The following is a 16,034-nucleotide window of genomic DNA, read 5'->3' on the forward strand; positions in this document are numbered from 1 at the left end:
TTCCTGCACTAAAAATATATGCAGTGAAAAAGATATGTATTTGAGTTCAAATATAACTATGCAGGCAAATAAATCAAAGAAATGTTAAATATATTAGTTTATTTTTAAACTACCACATGAAAAAATCTTTTTTTATTGAAACAGCAAATGCATTATTATTGTACACATGATACAAAATAGAACCAGTTTCATTATGACAAGAAAGTGTTTCAATACTACACTGGCAGGTGTTGTGTAAGCTCAGCAAATGAGGCAACCAGCTCCTCTTTTTGAGGCCTGTTTTACTGTCAGCATGACACCTTCACTGTGGCCACCACATTCTTGTTATATTTACAAAATAAAACACTAACCAGCTTAACAGATAATTGTGTTTGTGGTCAAAATATTCACTGGCCAATAATGTGTCTTAACGGCAGGATTTGTACAACAAAAATAAACACGTAGGTAAGGTGCAATGTCATGTTGTATTGGGTTTTAAGCAGAAGGATAAAAGGTGAAAATAACACATGAAATCACAATATTTTCAAACAATGGCTGCTTCCAATAGAAGTAAGGCTGCTTTTAGTTCACTGCATGCTCAAAATGCATTATTGTTCATGGTTTATGATGAGAACATTCCCTAACAATAGTTAGACATCTACCCCATGGTTATGTGGTGAATCCACGAGTTAAAATAGAGGAAATATGAGCTTAGGCACTGAAACATTATGGCAATTGGTGAAAACTGATGCAGGTTGGGATTTTTTCCAACCGATTCTCAGTAAGGCACAAATACTAACTCATCTGAGTTAAATGCAATGCAAATTTGCAAAATTCTACTCCCTATTTAGCTTTTGTTGTGTCTGCAGAGTAAAAGATGGCATCGAGAACCCAATCCACAGCAACTGGGTTCTCTCAAATCAGTATATCAATTAAAAAACGACAGTGTAAGATAAAAAATAAAAAGTCTCCCACTCTGTCCACTTTCATGGAAGCAGCCACGCCACCTACAACAGCTGCCTTCCCACTGCAGATCACAGCAGTGTGCAACCACAGGAGCTGCACAATAAGCCACTTACAGTACATTGATATGGATGGTAGCATCAGAAAATGTTGATGAACATCCAGTTTTGATGGACACACAGTTTTTGAGTGGCCTACATGTATAATGTAGGCCTAATACATGTCCCTGTATATCTCTTGCAGGAGCGGGTGCAGCGACGTGTCCTCCGTCGTCTTGATTTCCTGCACCAACTGAGCGTGCTCGGTGACCAGCTCCCGCAGGTCGGCCAGTTTCTGCAGCAGTCTGGGGAAGAGGAAGTTTTCGTCTGGGTGGTTGGCCAGCAGGTGGAGCTGTAGTGCCTGAACGATGCTTTCCTGCAGCTGCTCCACTAGAGGCCCATCCACCAGGCCTGGACGATCTGGAGGCAATGGATGAGATAGAAGGAGAACCAAGATGAGGATTCAGTTTCACCCTTTGTGTGCACTTTAAAAAATATATATAAATATATGTCAGTGACCTCCGCAGCAGATAATGGCAGCCACAAAAAGGGCCAGGTCGCTGTCGTCTAGCTCCAGGGAGTTGAAGCGTGTAGCAAACTGGAATTTGGGCTCCATCATGTCGCTGAATGGCCGCCGGAGGCTCTTGAGGAACTCTCTGGTGATGAAGCCTCCGCCGCGGGCCACGAGGAGGCCGTCTTTGTTCATACAGGAAGCCAGTAGGGTGAAGAGGGCTTCGTATACGCCGTACTTCAAGAGAGTCACCTAAAAAAGGGAAGGTAAGAAGGCCACACTATCACTAAATATCGTTTTACTCTTTTGTTCCCCCGCATAAAACTCCTACAGAAACACATCCTGTAAGGGAGTAAAATTAGAGATATAGGAGCCCCAAACCCACCTGATCATTGAGATCCAGGCTCTGGAAACCGGGCACCGCCTTGGCGAACTCCGTCAGCTCTGTGACCGTCTCCACCGAGGTGCTCTGGCAGCAGTGGAAGAGCCTGGCTTCAGCCTCCCTCTGCTGGAGCTCCCCACACCCTACAGCCGTAACCACCTTCCCAGCCTGAAGGCCGCTCTCGGGCTCCGGACAGTCGCTGTTTACCATATGGGCCGCGAGCGTCCTCTCCGCCAGCTGGAATGTCTCCATGTCGTGAATGATGAAAGGCTGCGGGGGAAAGACAGAGAGGATGCTGGTTGGCGATGGTTATTCTTGATTCTGGAGATACAGAGTAAAGAATATATTTTTTTTCTCGTTACCGGCTTGCTGGTCTTTCCGGTGAGTATGAGCCGAGCTTTCGCCTTGCTCATGTTGAAGTTCTTCATGTAGGCGTCGTGGATCTGCCCGACCAGAATCTTGTGGTCGGCCAGCATGGGACTTGCCTCCTCTTTGTCCACCATCTTGCATTCGGCCTTGAGTTTCAGCTTCTCCGCCTGAGGCATCCGTCCAAACCGGATGGCTGGTGCACAGAAACGCTCAGCGTTAGCGACAGCTCGAACGGAATGCGTGTTATTTTTACAGCGAAACTACACGCAGGCACATCTGACATGTACTCCTAAAGCAAACATGCGTGTGTGCAGACACACACACACACACAAGCATTTGCCTCCATCTGATCTGGTGCGGTATGTTCCCTTTCCTCTCTTCGGAGGACAACATGTCATCCTCTTCTCAGGTTTCTGACTGCTCTGGCTGCGGTGGGAGGCCATTGCAACAAACCCAATGACCCTTCAGCAGTCAGTGCAGATGACGGGCCAGATGTGGAGCTATACGGGCCTGTGTTTTGTCAATGTCAAGCGGGCTCCGACAGGACGCTGCTCTATAAAAAAAATCCAGCGTAGTCAATGTAAAGCGTTTTGGTTTGCAGCCAAATCACATTAGGACATATCCTGTTGTTGTCGAGAACACATACCATGGTGTCGGCTGAGGACACGGTGGCTTTTATGTGTCTGCATTCATCATAAATACCTGCAAGTCCCGTCATTGCTTTTGCTTTTTTTCTCTTTTTTTACTCTTACCAATGAATGAAAAGTACTTGGTCTGGTATGACCAGTAGCTTATTGTGGCTAATGTTACAGTAGCTGACTTAGTAGATAATGCTTTGTATCTGATATTAGCAAGTGAGTACATTTACCATTATCCTCTGCTGCTCAATGATCCTGTCACTTGAGGCTGTTATGTAGGAGAGATAGTGACACAGATGAATCTTTGTCGGAGGTTTACCGTTGTGGGACATGCCGACAGAGAGGCACTTGTGGAATCGACAGTACTGGCACTTGTTTCGGTTCTTCTTTTGGATCTTGCAGTTGCGCTCGCACTTATCATACTCCAGCTTCAGCCTGATGGTCCGCCTGAAGAAACCCTGGAGGAGACGGAACGACACATTTATCTCTTTGTACTCCAGATCTTGAATTAATAATAGTAAAAAAAAAGTGCAGAATTTGAAATTCAGAGCATTAATATAGCAAAAAAACTGATTTATTACATGATGCATGCATGCATGTTAGACCACATGGGCTTCGGTGCAGAGAGCTTTCAGTTCTGAATTGCACGGGGTGATTGGAACCTTGTAGATTTTCTTTTAGTGTAGTTATCTATTATATAACTGTTATTATTCAGGAAAACCTTCTGGAACTCTTATTTGAAGGAAAATGGTACAAACCATATGACAGACTTAGATCCGCAGCATCTGATAATACTGTACATTTTAAGGCCTTAAACCAGTGCTGTTATCTGTTGGTTGGATCTATATTTAAATAGAGACATGCTTCTGGGTGTATAGCGACCGTTCTGAAAAACAACCTTGATTGTACACGACATCTTGCAGCCCTCCAACACACACTGGAGTACAGGGCAGCGGGCCAACACATGTTAACAGATGTCACACCGACACGTGCATCACTGACATTTCAGTCAGGAGTCAGGACATTCCTCATCCCTCGCCGTCGAAAAAAGACGTTATGGATTTTTCTGGCAATCTATCTGGAGCCACACGGTCACGCGAAACGTCAGACATCGTCTGGCAGCAGGTCTAGGCTGCCTTCATGTTGCATCACACATCATTTTTTTGTGAGAAAAAAAGAAAAAAGAAAACGTGAAGGTCCAGGCATATGATAGTCGTCAAAGATACATCAGGAAAACAACAGGAGGAGGAAACAAATGTCTTTGCAGCATGCGTGTCTTTACATGTCTGCGTTCAGGTGTTGGAGACGGTGACACACATGTACAGCTCTGGGAAACAACACCAAAGACCTGCACACAGTGATGCATTGTGCAACGCTTCTTCAAGGGCAACACGGTTTCGATTCAGACGTCTTCCCGGCACACCTATTCACTCTATCGAGCAGCTAGAGGTGTTGCGATTCACCTTCCCGTGACTGAAAGCCACAAATGTAACACCGTCATCCCTCCGGCGGGAGCGTCGCAGCACATTCCATTCCCATTCCCACCACTGAGCGCTCCACGCTCTCCAAGCCGCTGAAAGTGATACGCAGGGCCCGACCAAGCGACCACTGTGACTGCTGCCTATCACGAGCCAGGTTTTTTTCCGTGACGGTGCAACTTGTCGGCCTCCAATGGGGGGGGGTGGAGAATTTAGGAACTCTCACGTGTGCCGTGTCCAACATTTCAATGTCATCGAGGTCCCCTTTTTAGAATGGCACGAGGGCACCGGCGAGATTAGCATTAGTTTGTGTTGATTCTGTTGGGAAGAAACCAGAGCCCGAGCTAGCAGGGGGAAAAAAACCATGCGTGTGCATTATGTAACTGACAGAAAATTAAAAAAAACGATGTCCAAAAAAAGTCAAGAGTCTCCTAAGTATAGGAGTGAAATTGAAACACTAACATGCATTTCAAGGTGGAGCCGTCGGGAGGAACCTTTAAAAGGGAAGCAAGGTCATGCATTATTAGAAAAACAAAAGGCTCAGATAATCAGCAGCAAACCTGCCAAGAGACGTATTAGACTACAACAAGCTTACATGACTTGGCAGTGATGCTCCTTAATGGGTTTAACACACTCACTCGGTCGTCTAATGACATTGTTGTGCTCCCTTAAATCTCGAAAAATCCCAGAAATATGTCCTGGAGAGTTTCAGGCCTGATTGATTTACCTTTCTCTTGTAAGACGGGAATATTTGGGGTTAAGGACAGCAGGGCAGCGTGCCAGCAGCAGCAGCAGCAGCAGCAGCAGCAGCAGAGCCATGTGTGTGTATATAATGTGTTTGTGTATTAACGTCACTCAGGTGGGCTCGCTGCCAAGCAGGGGAGAGGCGGTAAGTCAAGCAAGGCTACCATGTCCCCCAACATCACATGACCCGGCTGCCTGTTTAACAAACTTTTCCACTGGCCTCCAGGTCAGGCGCCTTGTCGGGGCGTGTACGTGCGAGTCAACACATGGAGTGGCGTGTGTTTGTGTCGGGGGGGTTTGTCAACATTCGTCATCATCGATCCGACGCTTTTGCGTCTCTCACCTTGCAGCCCTCGCAGGCATGCACGCCGTAGTGGAAGCCCGAGGCCTTGTCCGAGCACACCCGGCACTCCAGGCTGAGGGGGCTGAAGTCGTCCTCCGGGCCCGGCACCGCTCCACACACCCCCGACGACGGACTGGAGGCCGGGGTCAACGTGTCTGCAGCGGGACAAGAAAGCCAAAAAAAGGCGAAACGTTACACCTACTCTTGCACAGTTATCTACAAAGGCGAGAAGGTAACACGTCAGCTGGCAAACTGACAAGACTTTGATGAATAGTTGGACAATAGTTTGATGTTTGGGGGGAAATACGCTTAATCAGCTTCTTGCCAAGAGTTGGATGAGAAGATTGAAACCACACTCACACATCAAAAGGACTTTAATCATTATGTGTTTCATGGTGAAGTTCAGTGGTTGTTGGGTTTTTTTAAAGAAGGTTACATGATGTGTGTTCAAATTGCAATTAGGACAAACTTTGTTTGATGATATAATGTATTATACAGATATGCATATTTATGTAATATTCTGGGAGTGGAGGAGATGCTGATTTTGTGGAATGGAGTCTTTCATTTTTGTCTATAAAACAAACTTAAACTCGTAAAAAGATCCTGATTCTATTGTCGCGTACTTCATCATAATGGGGATTGAAACCAATCAGAACAACACTGATCTTGGACTTCGACCAATCAAATTAACCTTCACAGTGATGGCAGAAAAGAGATAAGAGAATCCCGGCCTCCTTCAGAATATTAGGCGTCTCCTGCAGACGTTCCGGTCTGCGTCTCCATCAAATAAGAGGAGGCGTGGGTTTTTTTTAAAGTGCCACTCAGGAATTTGGAGACGACATCATGAAGGAGACACAGAAGGGAACTGTATCTTATCATCCGTTATCAGACAAGCAGCCTTTTACACAGGCCTCTTTAGTGTACCAGGCACAATGGAGCCAGAAGGTCGGCCTATTTAACATGACTTCTCATCCAGCAAGGATTTCTTCCCCCTATTTCCCACTCCACTACTCACCCAGGGCGATGGAGCTCTCGGACCCCGAGCCGGTGCTCTGGTACACCGGGAAATCGAATTCCAGCGTGTCGGCCCCCATGGACTGGGAGATGTCGCGGAGATCCTCCATCAGGTCTCCACACAGCGGACTGTCCAGCAGGGAATCCCCGAGTGGGGACGGGGGGCTGAAGAGATCCCCCGCCATGGTGGAGATCAAGTCAAAGCTTGGGGAGGAACAAGCCCTCACTCACCAGACTGGTGATAAGAGGGGAGAGAGAGAGAATTAGACTGAAGACAATGGTTGAGAAAGAGATAGGAGTTTAAAAAAAAAACGTGTTAGTTTTAAGACTTGGTGCAAACTTCTGAGGGAAGTTTTTTGTGTGTTTAACAGTTCGTCTACATTAAGACGCCGATTATCTGAAAATGATGCTTTCCAGTGTGGATGAATGTGAAAATGTCAACCTCATATTTTTACTGTGGATTAAGGTTGAGGGTTATAACGATTTATATGTCCATGCTCGGCCATGTTTCACGAGGAAAATGATGCTTTCGGAGAATGAGGAAGTCTGGGGCCGAAGGTTCAGCTAAAATCTACTCATTTGAGGATTTGAAGATGCTTTTATAGTGAATTAAAGGGTGACAATTAACTATCCCCCCTTTGTATTGGTGACCCCCCCTAGAACTCCCTCAAATAGCACTGATCCAGACCACCGTTTGAGGCTAGAAAATCAGCGTGGTTGCTGCTAAAATTATACCATTATTTTGCATAAGATGGCAGATCTGAGATCAGTCAGGAGTTGCAGACGCATACAAATCACTGCAGCTTTCAGTGCCTTTAGGGAAGGTGCCTGATAGGAGTTCACTTTTTTGCGCAAACCTGTCGGAGCAATTTAAAGAGCTACAAAACCTTTCAGTTGATACCATACAAACTTTTTGTATTTGACTTGGAAGTACTGCTGGTTTTGCCGGCCCACTGGGCTAGAGGTAAGTTCACGATGTGAAAGGTTCTGGTTTAATGAGTGACCCGTGCCCACGGAGTAACGGCTTTACTGCCAAAGTGCAGAAAATCTGCGGTTTGTTACGAAGCCTCCGACTCCCGATTCGTAGTTTGAAGCCGCTTTGTCTCTTTGTCTCCGTCGCATAAACAAAGACTAAACTGTCTGTCTGTCCCACCGCCTGTCTGTCCTCACAGAGTGGATCTTATATGTGTGGGAGGGAGTTCGGAGGAGCTCCCAGCTGCTCGCAGCGGGGCGACGGACATCTGTTTGAGCCATCCCACGACATCACAGCACCGATGCTCATGTTCTACACCAACCCCCCTCCCGACTTCCAGCAATTCATCAGATGTGGCTGCTGTTGTTCTATAGATTATAGACTCCACTTTCAAAAAGAGTGCCTTAAACCACTACGCTTCCATACAACATATACACTGTTGCCCCGTAAAGTTGGAATATATTGTTTTCAGACACAATCCTCTGTTTAATTCCTATTTAAATACCTGATGCAATGATTGCATTATGTGTTGCAATTACTCAGGTGGAATTAATGAATGCATAACACTCGTTTGGAGCTATAAAAGACAAGACATTTGCAAATGATTCCAACTTAAATCTCTAATCTAATACAGAGAGGGGATTTGGCGATGGGGCCCATCACAGAACTCAAGTGATCTCTATGTAAAGACTCCGTTTACACAGCTGCATACGTCTGTGAGAGCAGCGTGGAGGGGAGCGTCCGCTGGTATGAGACGTGTTGAGAAGTGGTGGGAACGTGTGGTAATGCGTTTGTATCTGTGCACGCAGGGCCGGCGGTGAGGACGTGACGATCAAAGCGTACCTGCTCTTGTTTGTCTAGTTTTGGGGTCGCAGCGTTTCAAGGGGGGGGGGGGAGGGTCCGCACAGAAAGCCAAAGTTGTGGTGATAGTAAAGTGAACCATATAGAGCTGTAGGGACCCTCCAGACGGAGCCAGCTGTTGTCTGACTGGTCCGTCGTGTTTCTCTCTCGCAGCTCGATGAAAAACATTTTTTTTTTAACTCATCGTGTATTGAGATCATCCCGACATTGAGATGCATTGAGATCATCCCGACAAACCCGTTGGAGCTTAAAAAGTTTAGAGTGAATAGCTGTTATGAACCTCACATGGCCTCATTTATCTTAATCTCTGGGTTGTATCCAAAATATGTAGCAACAGGATCCAAATGCAAGATTTGGTTTTTGGGGATTTCACAGTAAATGTGTGAATTTTGTGTGCTCAATTGTTTTTATAGCACATTTCATTCACAGGGGCAGCTCAAGGATAAAGATACAGTTAAGAGGGAATCATAATTCAATAAATAATAATAATAATAAAGAATCAAAGTGCAATTTCAAGTCGTTACAGTTGGTACAAATCTGAGATCTCCTGGCGGTTTGTTCCAACAGTGGAAGACTAGAATAACGGCAGCTTCCCCCCAATTTGTTCTCACTAAGGATGCAGTTTACAAACCGGTTCCAGGTGTAGATCAGAAAGCCATGACAAAAACCGCCATAACTTCAAAGTAAATACTAGAACTGACTGGTGGGCGGTGCAGAGACATTCACGGGGGTTGTTGGTTCTCCAAAGTCGAACAATGACGCGAACAAAACCAGAGGGAAACCAGAAACTCCCGTACACTGCCAGGTAAAGTTCCCCATCACTTATCCATCATGCTTTAATGGCTTCACTCACAAGCTTTCTGGAGAAAGTGGACTGTTGGAGAACTACTAATATGTTTGATGTATGTGTTTAGCACTGATGTTGCAGTGATCCAAACAGGAAGGGGCTCATTTGATGGGCGTGAGGGTCCTCGCTCTACATAAGGAACCAATCATCGCGTTGCTAGGCCCCCAGGAGGGACACCAATATCCCAAACCTGCAGCCAGAACCACAACAAAAGTACATTTATCAGTTTGTGAAAATTAATCAGCAACTGAATTAGTTGATGAACCCGCCTGTTTTGCAACTTGAGCACTTTTTCATTCATATGATACAGCCGAGGTCAACAACCAGGTCTCGACTGTGTCGCTGTGACATTATTTGCCCCTTTCATAGATGACTCTGTTTCCCCATCACCTCAGCTGACATTGTGCTTTACCTCCCAGAGGAACTAAGATCCCAGACAGCCGACTGTCTATCTTTAGATCGACAGGAGAAGAGGAAACGGTAACTGCACTGAGAGCAGTTAGCTGCAGCAATTATGCCAACAGCTGAAAGCTGAGGGCATGACATATGGGATGGGACTATACAAGTATATATATATATATATATATAATCCTAAATATCGTCATGAGTGAAGCTACCCAGCTTGCTATCGTGGACAGGTGAGAAATACAGCCTGGTTTAAAAAATACAGTGAATAAAATGTGTATTTTGGATCTATTTACCCTTTATTTATGAGTTATTATCAACATATTGAAGTCAGGCAAAACAATATCACCTTCATAACAATATTTATATTGATACCAGTATGTTTAAGTGCCATTTTAAGAGTTTTAAGCCTATTTTGATGACCCAAAATCAGCACCCCCCTGAATCCAGATCAGCTGTTCCTGTGGTAACAACACATGGGTGACCTATCCATGTTCCTCCACATCTAGATTCTAACAAGTTCTGCATTCACAGAAGGCCAAGTGTTCTTGTCACTCTGCTGCACCGACGAGGAAATGGGTAACTTCACTACTTTTATTTATTTATTAGAAAAGCAGGTGCCAGCAAAGACACCGAGGACATTCACACGCATTGTTGGAGTAGGAGCGAGTAGCAACACGTACAAAAGCCGTGAGGAAAGCCCAAATCCACTTAGCAGCATTACTTTCTGCACAGGGCGCCATAAAACCCGCAGCACCTCTGCTGACCCCCCAAACGATAAAAAAGTACCCCTCTCAAGACAACATGCGCGCGAGCTCAATCACAAATCAAGCAAAGGTCACTCGTCACCTCAAAGTCCGAAGCATATCCAGATGCCGCTGCCGCTGCTGCTGCCGCCGGCGTGGACGTCCCTGTGGCCCCGGTGACGCTCCGGCGCTCCGGTCCCGATGACGAGCTCGACTGGAAAAACTTGATGCGTCGCCTCGTCTCGCGCGCCGTCAAACGTCCGCTCATCTTCTGCTGCAGGAAGTAACGTAGCGACTGGGACGACGACGCTGCACGCGCGCACCCCCTCGACACACCTTTGGTTTCAACCAATGGGCGCTCGGTGGAGGGGGGAAACGGACCGCCCCCGTTTTGTTTTTATTTTTTTATTTTTTTTTGTTGTGGTCCGGATGTAATCACTTCCTGGTAGCTCGTGACGTCATGTGAACCGGGGATAGTTAGTTACCGCCTGGTTATAAAACACAACCATCAACTAAATCATTGACCAGGACCGTGATAAGTTATAGGAGATCAATACAACGATACCAGGCTGCCTGTTGAATATTAAGCCTATACAACAGTATGTTTTGCAATATTTACTGATGTAGTGTGATTTTATGTGAGGTGCTTTTACTTTTACTGAAGTAGATCAATTACACACTCTACTTCACAACATCTCCACTTCAATACCTTGATTTACCTTTATCTAATATTTTTTTAACTATTTATTTATGTTAAGTACATTTTTTTTTACAACAATACTCCAGGAACAATTTCAACACACTGAATTTACTTTTAAGGTTATGTTTTAAAAACATATTTTTAAATCATAATGTTTAAATTACATTAAGTAAATGATCTGAGTACTTCCTCCACTACTTCATATACACTTTATACATAATGAAACTGCTACTTAACACAGAACAAAATGTTCTTCCAAATATTGAGTGACATTTTTTAATTTTGATGTGTCAAATATCAATGTAGATAAATTATGTATAATTTGGTTAAGTTGGTTATTGCATTGTGCAGCAATCGAGAGTGTCAGGGTAAATTATAAATAAATAAATCATATTTAATAATAAATAAAGTGTGGTCCTGGACTTCACCTGCAATTTAATATTATGGACTATGACTACTTAGTCAATGAGCCATCTTTAAGTAGACTAATTAGAGCTACTAATTATGAGATGCATATTGCTCATATGTCTTTTGCTCAATCCACGTCTTAAAACCCTTCTTTGATAAACTTCTCTTCTATATTATTGGTATAGTGAACCATAGAAAACCACATTTGCCTGTAGTTTTCTTTGCACAACCTCAATGAACATGTATGGATATTAAATAAGCGCTGCCAGGAGTAATTCCCTTTGTGTATAGGTAAGCAAACAGATCTCAGTTAGTGCTAATTGGTTTGTAATGTGAAGTGTGGACTGCCAACAAGCTGAGCAAAGTTGTAACGTCTAGCGCCATCTACTGTGTGTGTGTGTGTGTGTGTGTGTGTGTGTGTGTGTGTGTGCTCAGTGTTTCTCCATCCTGAGGCGAGAGACTGTCTGGGGATATTTAGCCATAATCCCTCCTGTTGGCTTCCACAGGAAAAACTCCACAACCAAACTCTTCGGAGGAACGCTCAGCGTGTTTTCACACAGACAAGTGGGAGGGTGATAATTTATGAGTTCTTGCGGGAACCTCAGCACCTGGTCTCTTGTTCCATCTGCGAGGGGAAACACACACATGCTCGTGTTTTCTGAATTAGGAGACTCCGAAGCTCAGTTTGGGTGGAATAGACTGTGAGGGCCAGATATCGGCTTTGAAGAAAGTCTGGGCTGAAAACCGACTGCACTTTGACACAAAACGCGGAACATTTCTGAGACACTGAAACTCAAATAAAATGGACTCGCTTCTAATTTTGTTCTTCTGGAAAGATATGTTGTTAAATATAATATTTTCCTTTTATCCAGTAGATTAACATATTTCATGGAAAAGTACAAAAAATGACGACAAATACAATCTTTAGAACATTCTTCTGAATAGATACACGTTAAAGCCAAATATTTATATTTTGAATTATGAGCTCATTAAAAGGATTACAGTACATTTAAAGGAACTAGTCCAACAATAACGTATTTACAGCCACAACTCAGTACTCAGAATACACTGAAAGGACCAGAATCCACTCATTGTTTGTTCTTATATGATTTCTAATCAAATCTTTATTCATCTATTAGTGAAACAGTACAATTTTAAAACACTCATCATGCTGAAAAGTCATGCAAAGTAATGAATGTCGCTAAGAAACGCATGTTGCGATGTGGCACCAACTCACCCGGTCGTCGGTAGGAAAGGTGACGCAGACGAATGAGCTCCTGTGATGTATTGCTGCCCTCCAGGGAAGGCAGTAGGTTATATAGTTAGCTCCTGATGGGGTAAAATCACAACCCTGAAACCACACAACCTACTACCTCACCCTGTACGAACACAAGGACCGGGTCACCCGGGTCAGGAGGAAGAGCCGGATCTGCGGGTTCCTTTACGTGAATACGGCAACGTTAGTGACGATGACACAAATATTTCTCAAAAGACGTTTTCTTAAAGCAGCTGCAACAGTTCTGTCCATATTTTTCTATATTTGAGAAACAAACTGATTAAAATAATACATTCATGCCAAGTATTCAAAATGTTGCCTCTAACTCTTTCTTTAAATCGAATATTATAAATTCTTCATATGGAAATAAAAACAGGATTTGCTGTGGTGAAGCTGTTCCTTCTTGATGAAGACGATGATGACGATGCCTTCACAGTCGCTTCAGGAAAGACAGTAAGTTGTATAGTCATCTGACAGCTTGGGAATGACCCTAAAACTATACAACCTACTACCTCACCCCAAAGGACCGTTGATCTCCTGCAGATGTCTCTCATGTCACACGGTGGATGTTTGACCTGCGGGAACACAAACTCACAATTACAAAAAGGTCCTTCTGACACAAGTTAATGCAATTAAAACTAAAAAAAATGTTAAAAATGAAATACATGTCCACTGATGACGACTGTGAGTCGCTAAAAGCTAAAAAATACGTATTTTTTAAGTAAAAAGTATTTTCAAAGTAACTGAAGATAATTGTTTTATTTAAATCATTACTGATTTCTTTTGTTTTTAGCTGAACACTATATATTATATTTATATATTATATATATTCATCAAGACAAGGAAGGCGTGTGTCCCTAAGTTTGCTTTTATCACTTTTTAAATTAAAGTTCTGCTGTTTTCTATCCAGTAAATCTGTCACGTTTGCCCTCCAGCTCTCCTCCCGATGGAGACGAGAATCAGATTTCACACTTTCACCTCTCGAGCGCCACATAACGTGTCACACACGCGGAACGCGGAAAGCCGGATCGCTACCGATTTGAGTGTTTGCGTGCAAACTCCTGCACCGGAACGCGCCAAGAGTGAGAGTGTCCTCTGTCCGTATTATCTACAAGGATCTTCTTTGGCGATCTTGTTACCTGGCGGCTTGTTAAGTGAACACACACACAGAGAGAGTGGATAAACGCCACTCCTGTTCTTTATGTCACAGGAAGTGCTGCCTGAAGGTCACCCAGGCAGGTAGAGGTCATTTTCGGGGAGTTTCCGGAGTGAGGCTGTGGCTCTGCTGTGGTTTTCCCTCCTGCTGGGGATCCACGGGGGGGGAAAGTCACGAGGAAGCGAGGGTCGGCCGAGGGGGAGTCGAACTTCTCCTCACACGCACGCACCGGTTTTTGCGACTGTTTTTTTTCATTTTTATTGCAGCTCGTTTGTCCCGTAAACGCCACACAAATCTCTACTACTTAATGTCCGAGCCTGTAAGGTACACAACAGACCTTGATCTGGATCCTCCAATGTGGTGTCAGGCTTACACGGGGGGCAAGGGTCAATTCACGTAAATGACAGGAAACCTATAACTTCTCATTCACCTCTGGTTGCTATCGAGACGAACCTCCATCCTCACACAGAATCACATTTCATCGTTGGATCCTCTGCATAATCCGACGTCTCACTCCCAAACGTGTATTATCTGACACCGACTCCAAAAAGGCTACCGACAGCTTGTTATGTGGATTATCCAAAGACACAGATGTCACTGTTGTGATGTTTCACTGCGGTGAACTACTTTCTCTCCGGCGTTTTGACTCGGCGGGGAAAAGCACAGGTGTTACCAATAACAGCCAGTGTTTCACTGAGAGTGACAGTGAGCGAGCACGTATGATACCGGCACCCTGGAATCAAAGCAGCGGAATGGAATGCAGCCATCAGTCACTTTTCCAATACGTCTTCATTGGAAAATGTCTATTCAGTTCTCAGGTGTTTCTACCTCGAAGATTTCCTGTAAAAGTGTTCAACTAATATCTTAATTGCGAGTGTGCACTTGCATACTCAGAGAGGGTCAAATTAACGCTGCATATTTTCTCCACTTTTTCCAATTATTTCAAATAAAATATTTAATTTAAAATGTGTTCAAAGAGCATTATCATATTAATGCACTCCAAACGATGTGTATCCCGACAGTTATAATGCGTGTATCACCTAATGAGAGGTGTAACTGAAGAACACCCTGCAATTATGAGCTATAGCGTGCAAGTTCCCCAGAGAGCGCTCGTCAAACATCTCGGGACACATGGCGCCATTAAACCCGAAGAAACATGTTAAACTGTCAAGAACGATCCCGGAAATGACTTGAGATTAAACACTCGACTCTTTGAAGCGAGTGGACCTTGTTTGCCTCGAGGATTTACCCTAAAACTGTCAATTCGGCAAAAATAAATCAAAAGCCGTTGGGTTTTTTTTTTCTTTTGTCAGTTCAACTTTTTTTTTTTTTAACATTACGGTGCTTCAGGTGAGAGATAAAGATAAAAAAAAAAAACCTTGTGACCCAGAATCACCCCGATGACCTTATTTGAGTCTGCTGAGCAATTGCTGTGCTGAAAATCACTCAACGCATTCACGTGCCTGGGAAGAAAATCGGATTTTAGAGTGCTGGAAACAAAACAAGTAAGAAAAATATAAGAAATACATAGATATGAGCGGCGACTTCGGCCTTTTTTCGGCGTCCTCTCACTCTGCCTGCAGTTGACCAGAACCACCAACAGGTGTCACGTCTCCCCAAGTACCCGGAGGGAGCAGAGTGCAGGGCCGAGGACTCCCGTGACAATGAGGCCTTTGTGCAGTTCCGGGTGCCAGCCGGTGTGCCCTCGTGTACTGTTTCCCTCTAATCTTCATTTGACCTTTAGGCTGACGGCTTTTCTTTCCCCTTTTCCCCCCCAACTAACTTCCTTTGAGGAGATTATCTTTGAGCCGCACCAGAGACTTACTGATTCAGATGACATGACACACACACACACACACACACACAACACGCCGGTTCTGACGGGACGCGCCGCATCGCCGGGGAACGACGTGAAACGGGAGTTCAATAAACTAAACGACAAACTGTTAATTGTGTTGTGAGCCTGCAGGCCGTTGAAAAGAGGGGACCAAAGGATGCCTGATCCCAGCTACAGACCTGACTGTGTACACACACACACACACACACACACACACACACACTGTGTGTGAAGATACACTTCGATAAATAATAAATTATACAAATATAAAATCTTGAAACTCACCTCGACATTTGACGTCTGAGCCGGAAAATAAAGTTGGCCTGCAAATGAAAGAGCAAAACAGATGCATAAATATAGTTACAC

The 16,034-nt window shown here is 44.3% G+C and overlaps 1 protein-coding gene across 2 annotated transcripts; it reads right to left on the reverse strand.

Moving 5' to 3' along the window:
* Positions 1-82: 82 nt before the first annotated feature.
* Positions 83-10,567, reverse strand: pparaa (peroxisome proliferator-activated receptor alpha a). Of its 2 annotated transcripts, none has more exons than XM_084038707.1 (8): positions 10,395-10,567; positions 6,461-6,694; positions 5,446-5,600; positions 3,200-3,338; positions 2,236-2,435; positions 1,877-2,143; positions 1,500-1,743; positions 83-1,400 (listed from the first exon to the last, which is right to left on the reverse strand). In XM_084038707.1, exons 2-8 carry the CDS (start codon positions 6,642-6,644, stop codon positions 1,156-1,158), a joined length of 1,434 nt encoding a protein of 477 aa, XP_083894833.1. In that variant the 5' UTR covers positions 6,645-6,694; positions 10,395-10,567; the 3' UTR covers positions 83-1,155. The 2 variants fall into 2 exon arrangements, with proteins under 2 accessions (XP_083894833.1, XP_083894832.1); XM_084038706.1 differs by having other exon boundaries at positions 10,388-10,567.
* Positions 10,568-16,034: the final 5,467 nt, after the last annotated feature.

Source organism: Eutrigla gurnardus (genome assembly GCF_963514095.1).
Source record: "Eutrigla gurnardus genome assembly, chromosome: 21".
Classification (NCBI taxonomy): Eukaryota; Metazoa; Chordata; class Actinopteri; order Perciformes; family Triglidae; genus Eutrigla; species Eutrigla gurnardus.

Excerpts from the sequence above, each read along its gene's own strand:
- pparaa (XM_084038707.1), bottom strand. The coding sequence starts at position 6,644 with ATGGCGGGGGATCTCTTCAGCCCCCCGTCCCCACTCGGGGATTCCCTG. Across the intron at positions 3,339-5,445 it reads ATGCCTGCGAGGGCTGCAAG|GGTTTCTTCAGGCGGACCAT; the intron begins GTGAGAGACGCA and ends CGTCTCCTCCAG. Across the intron at positions 2,144-2,235 it reads CCGGAAAGACCAGCAAGCCG|CCTTTCATCATTCACGACAT; the intron begins GTAACGAGAAAA and ends TTTCCCCCGCAG.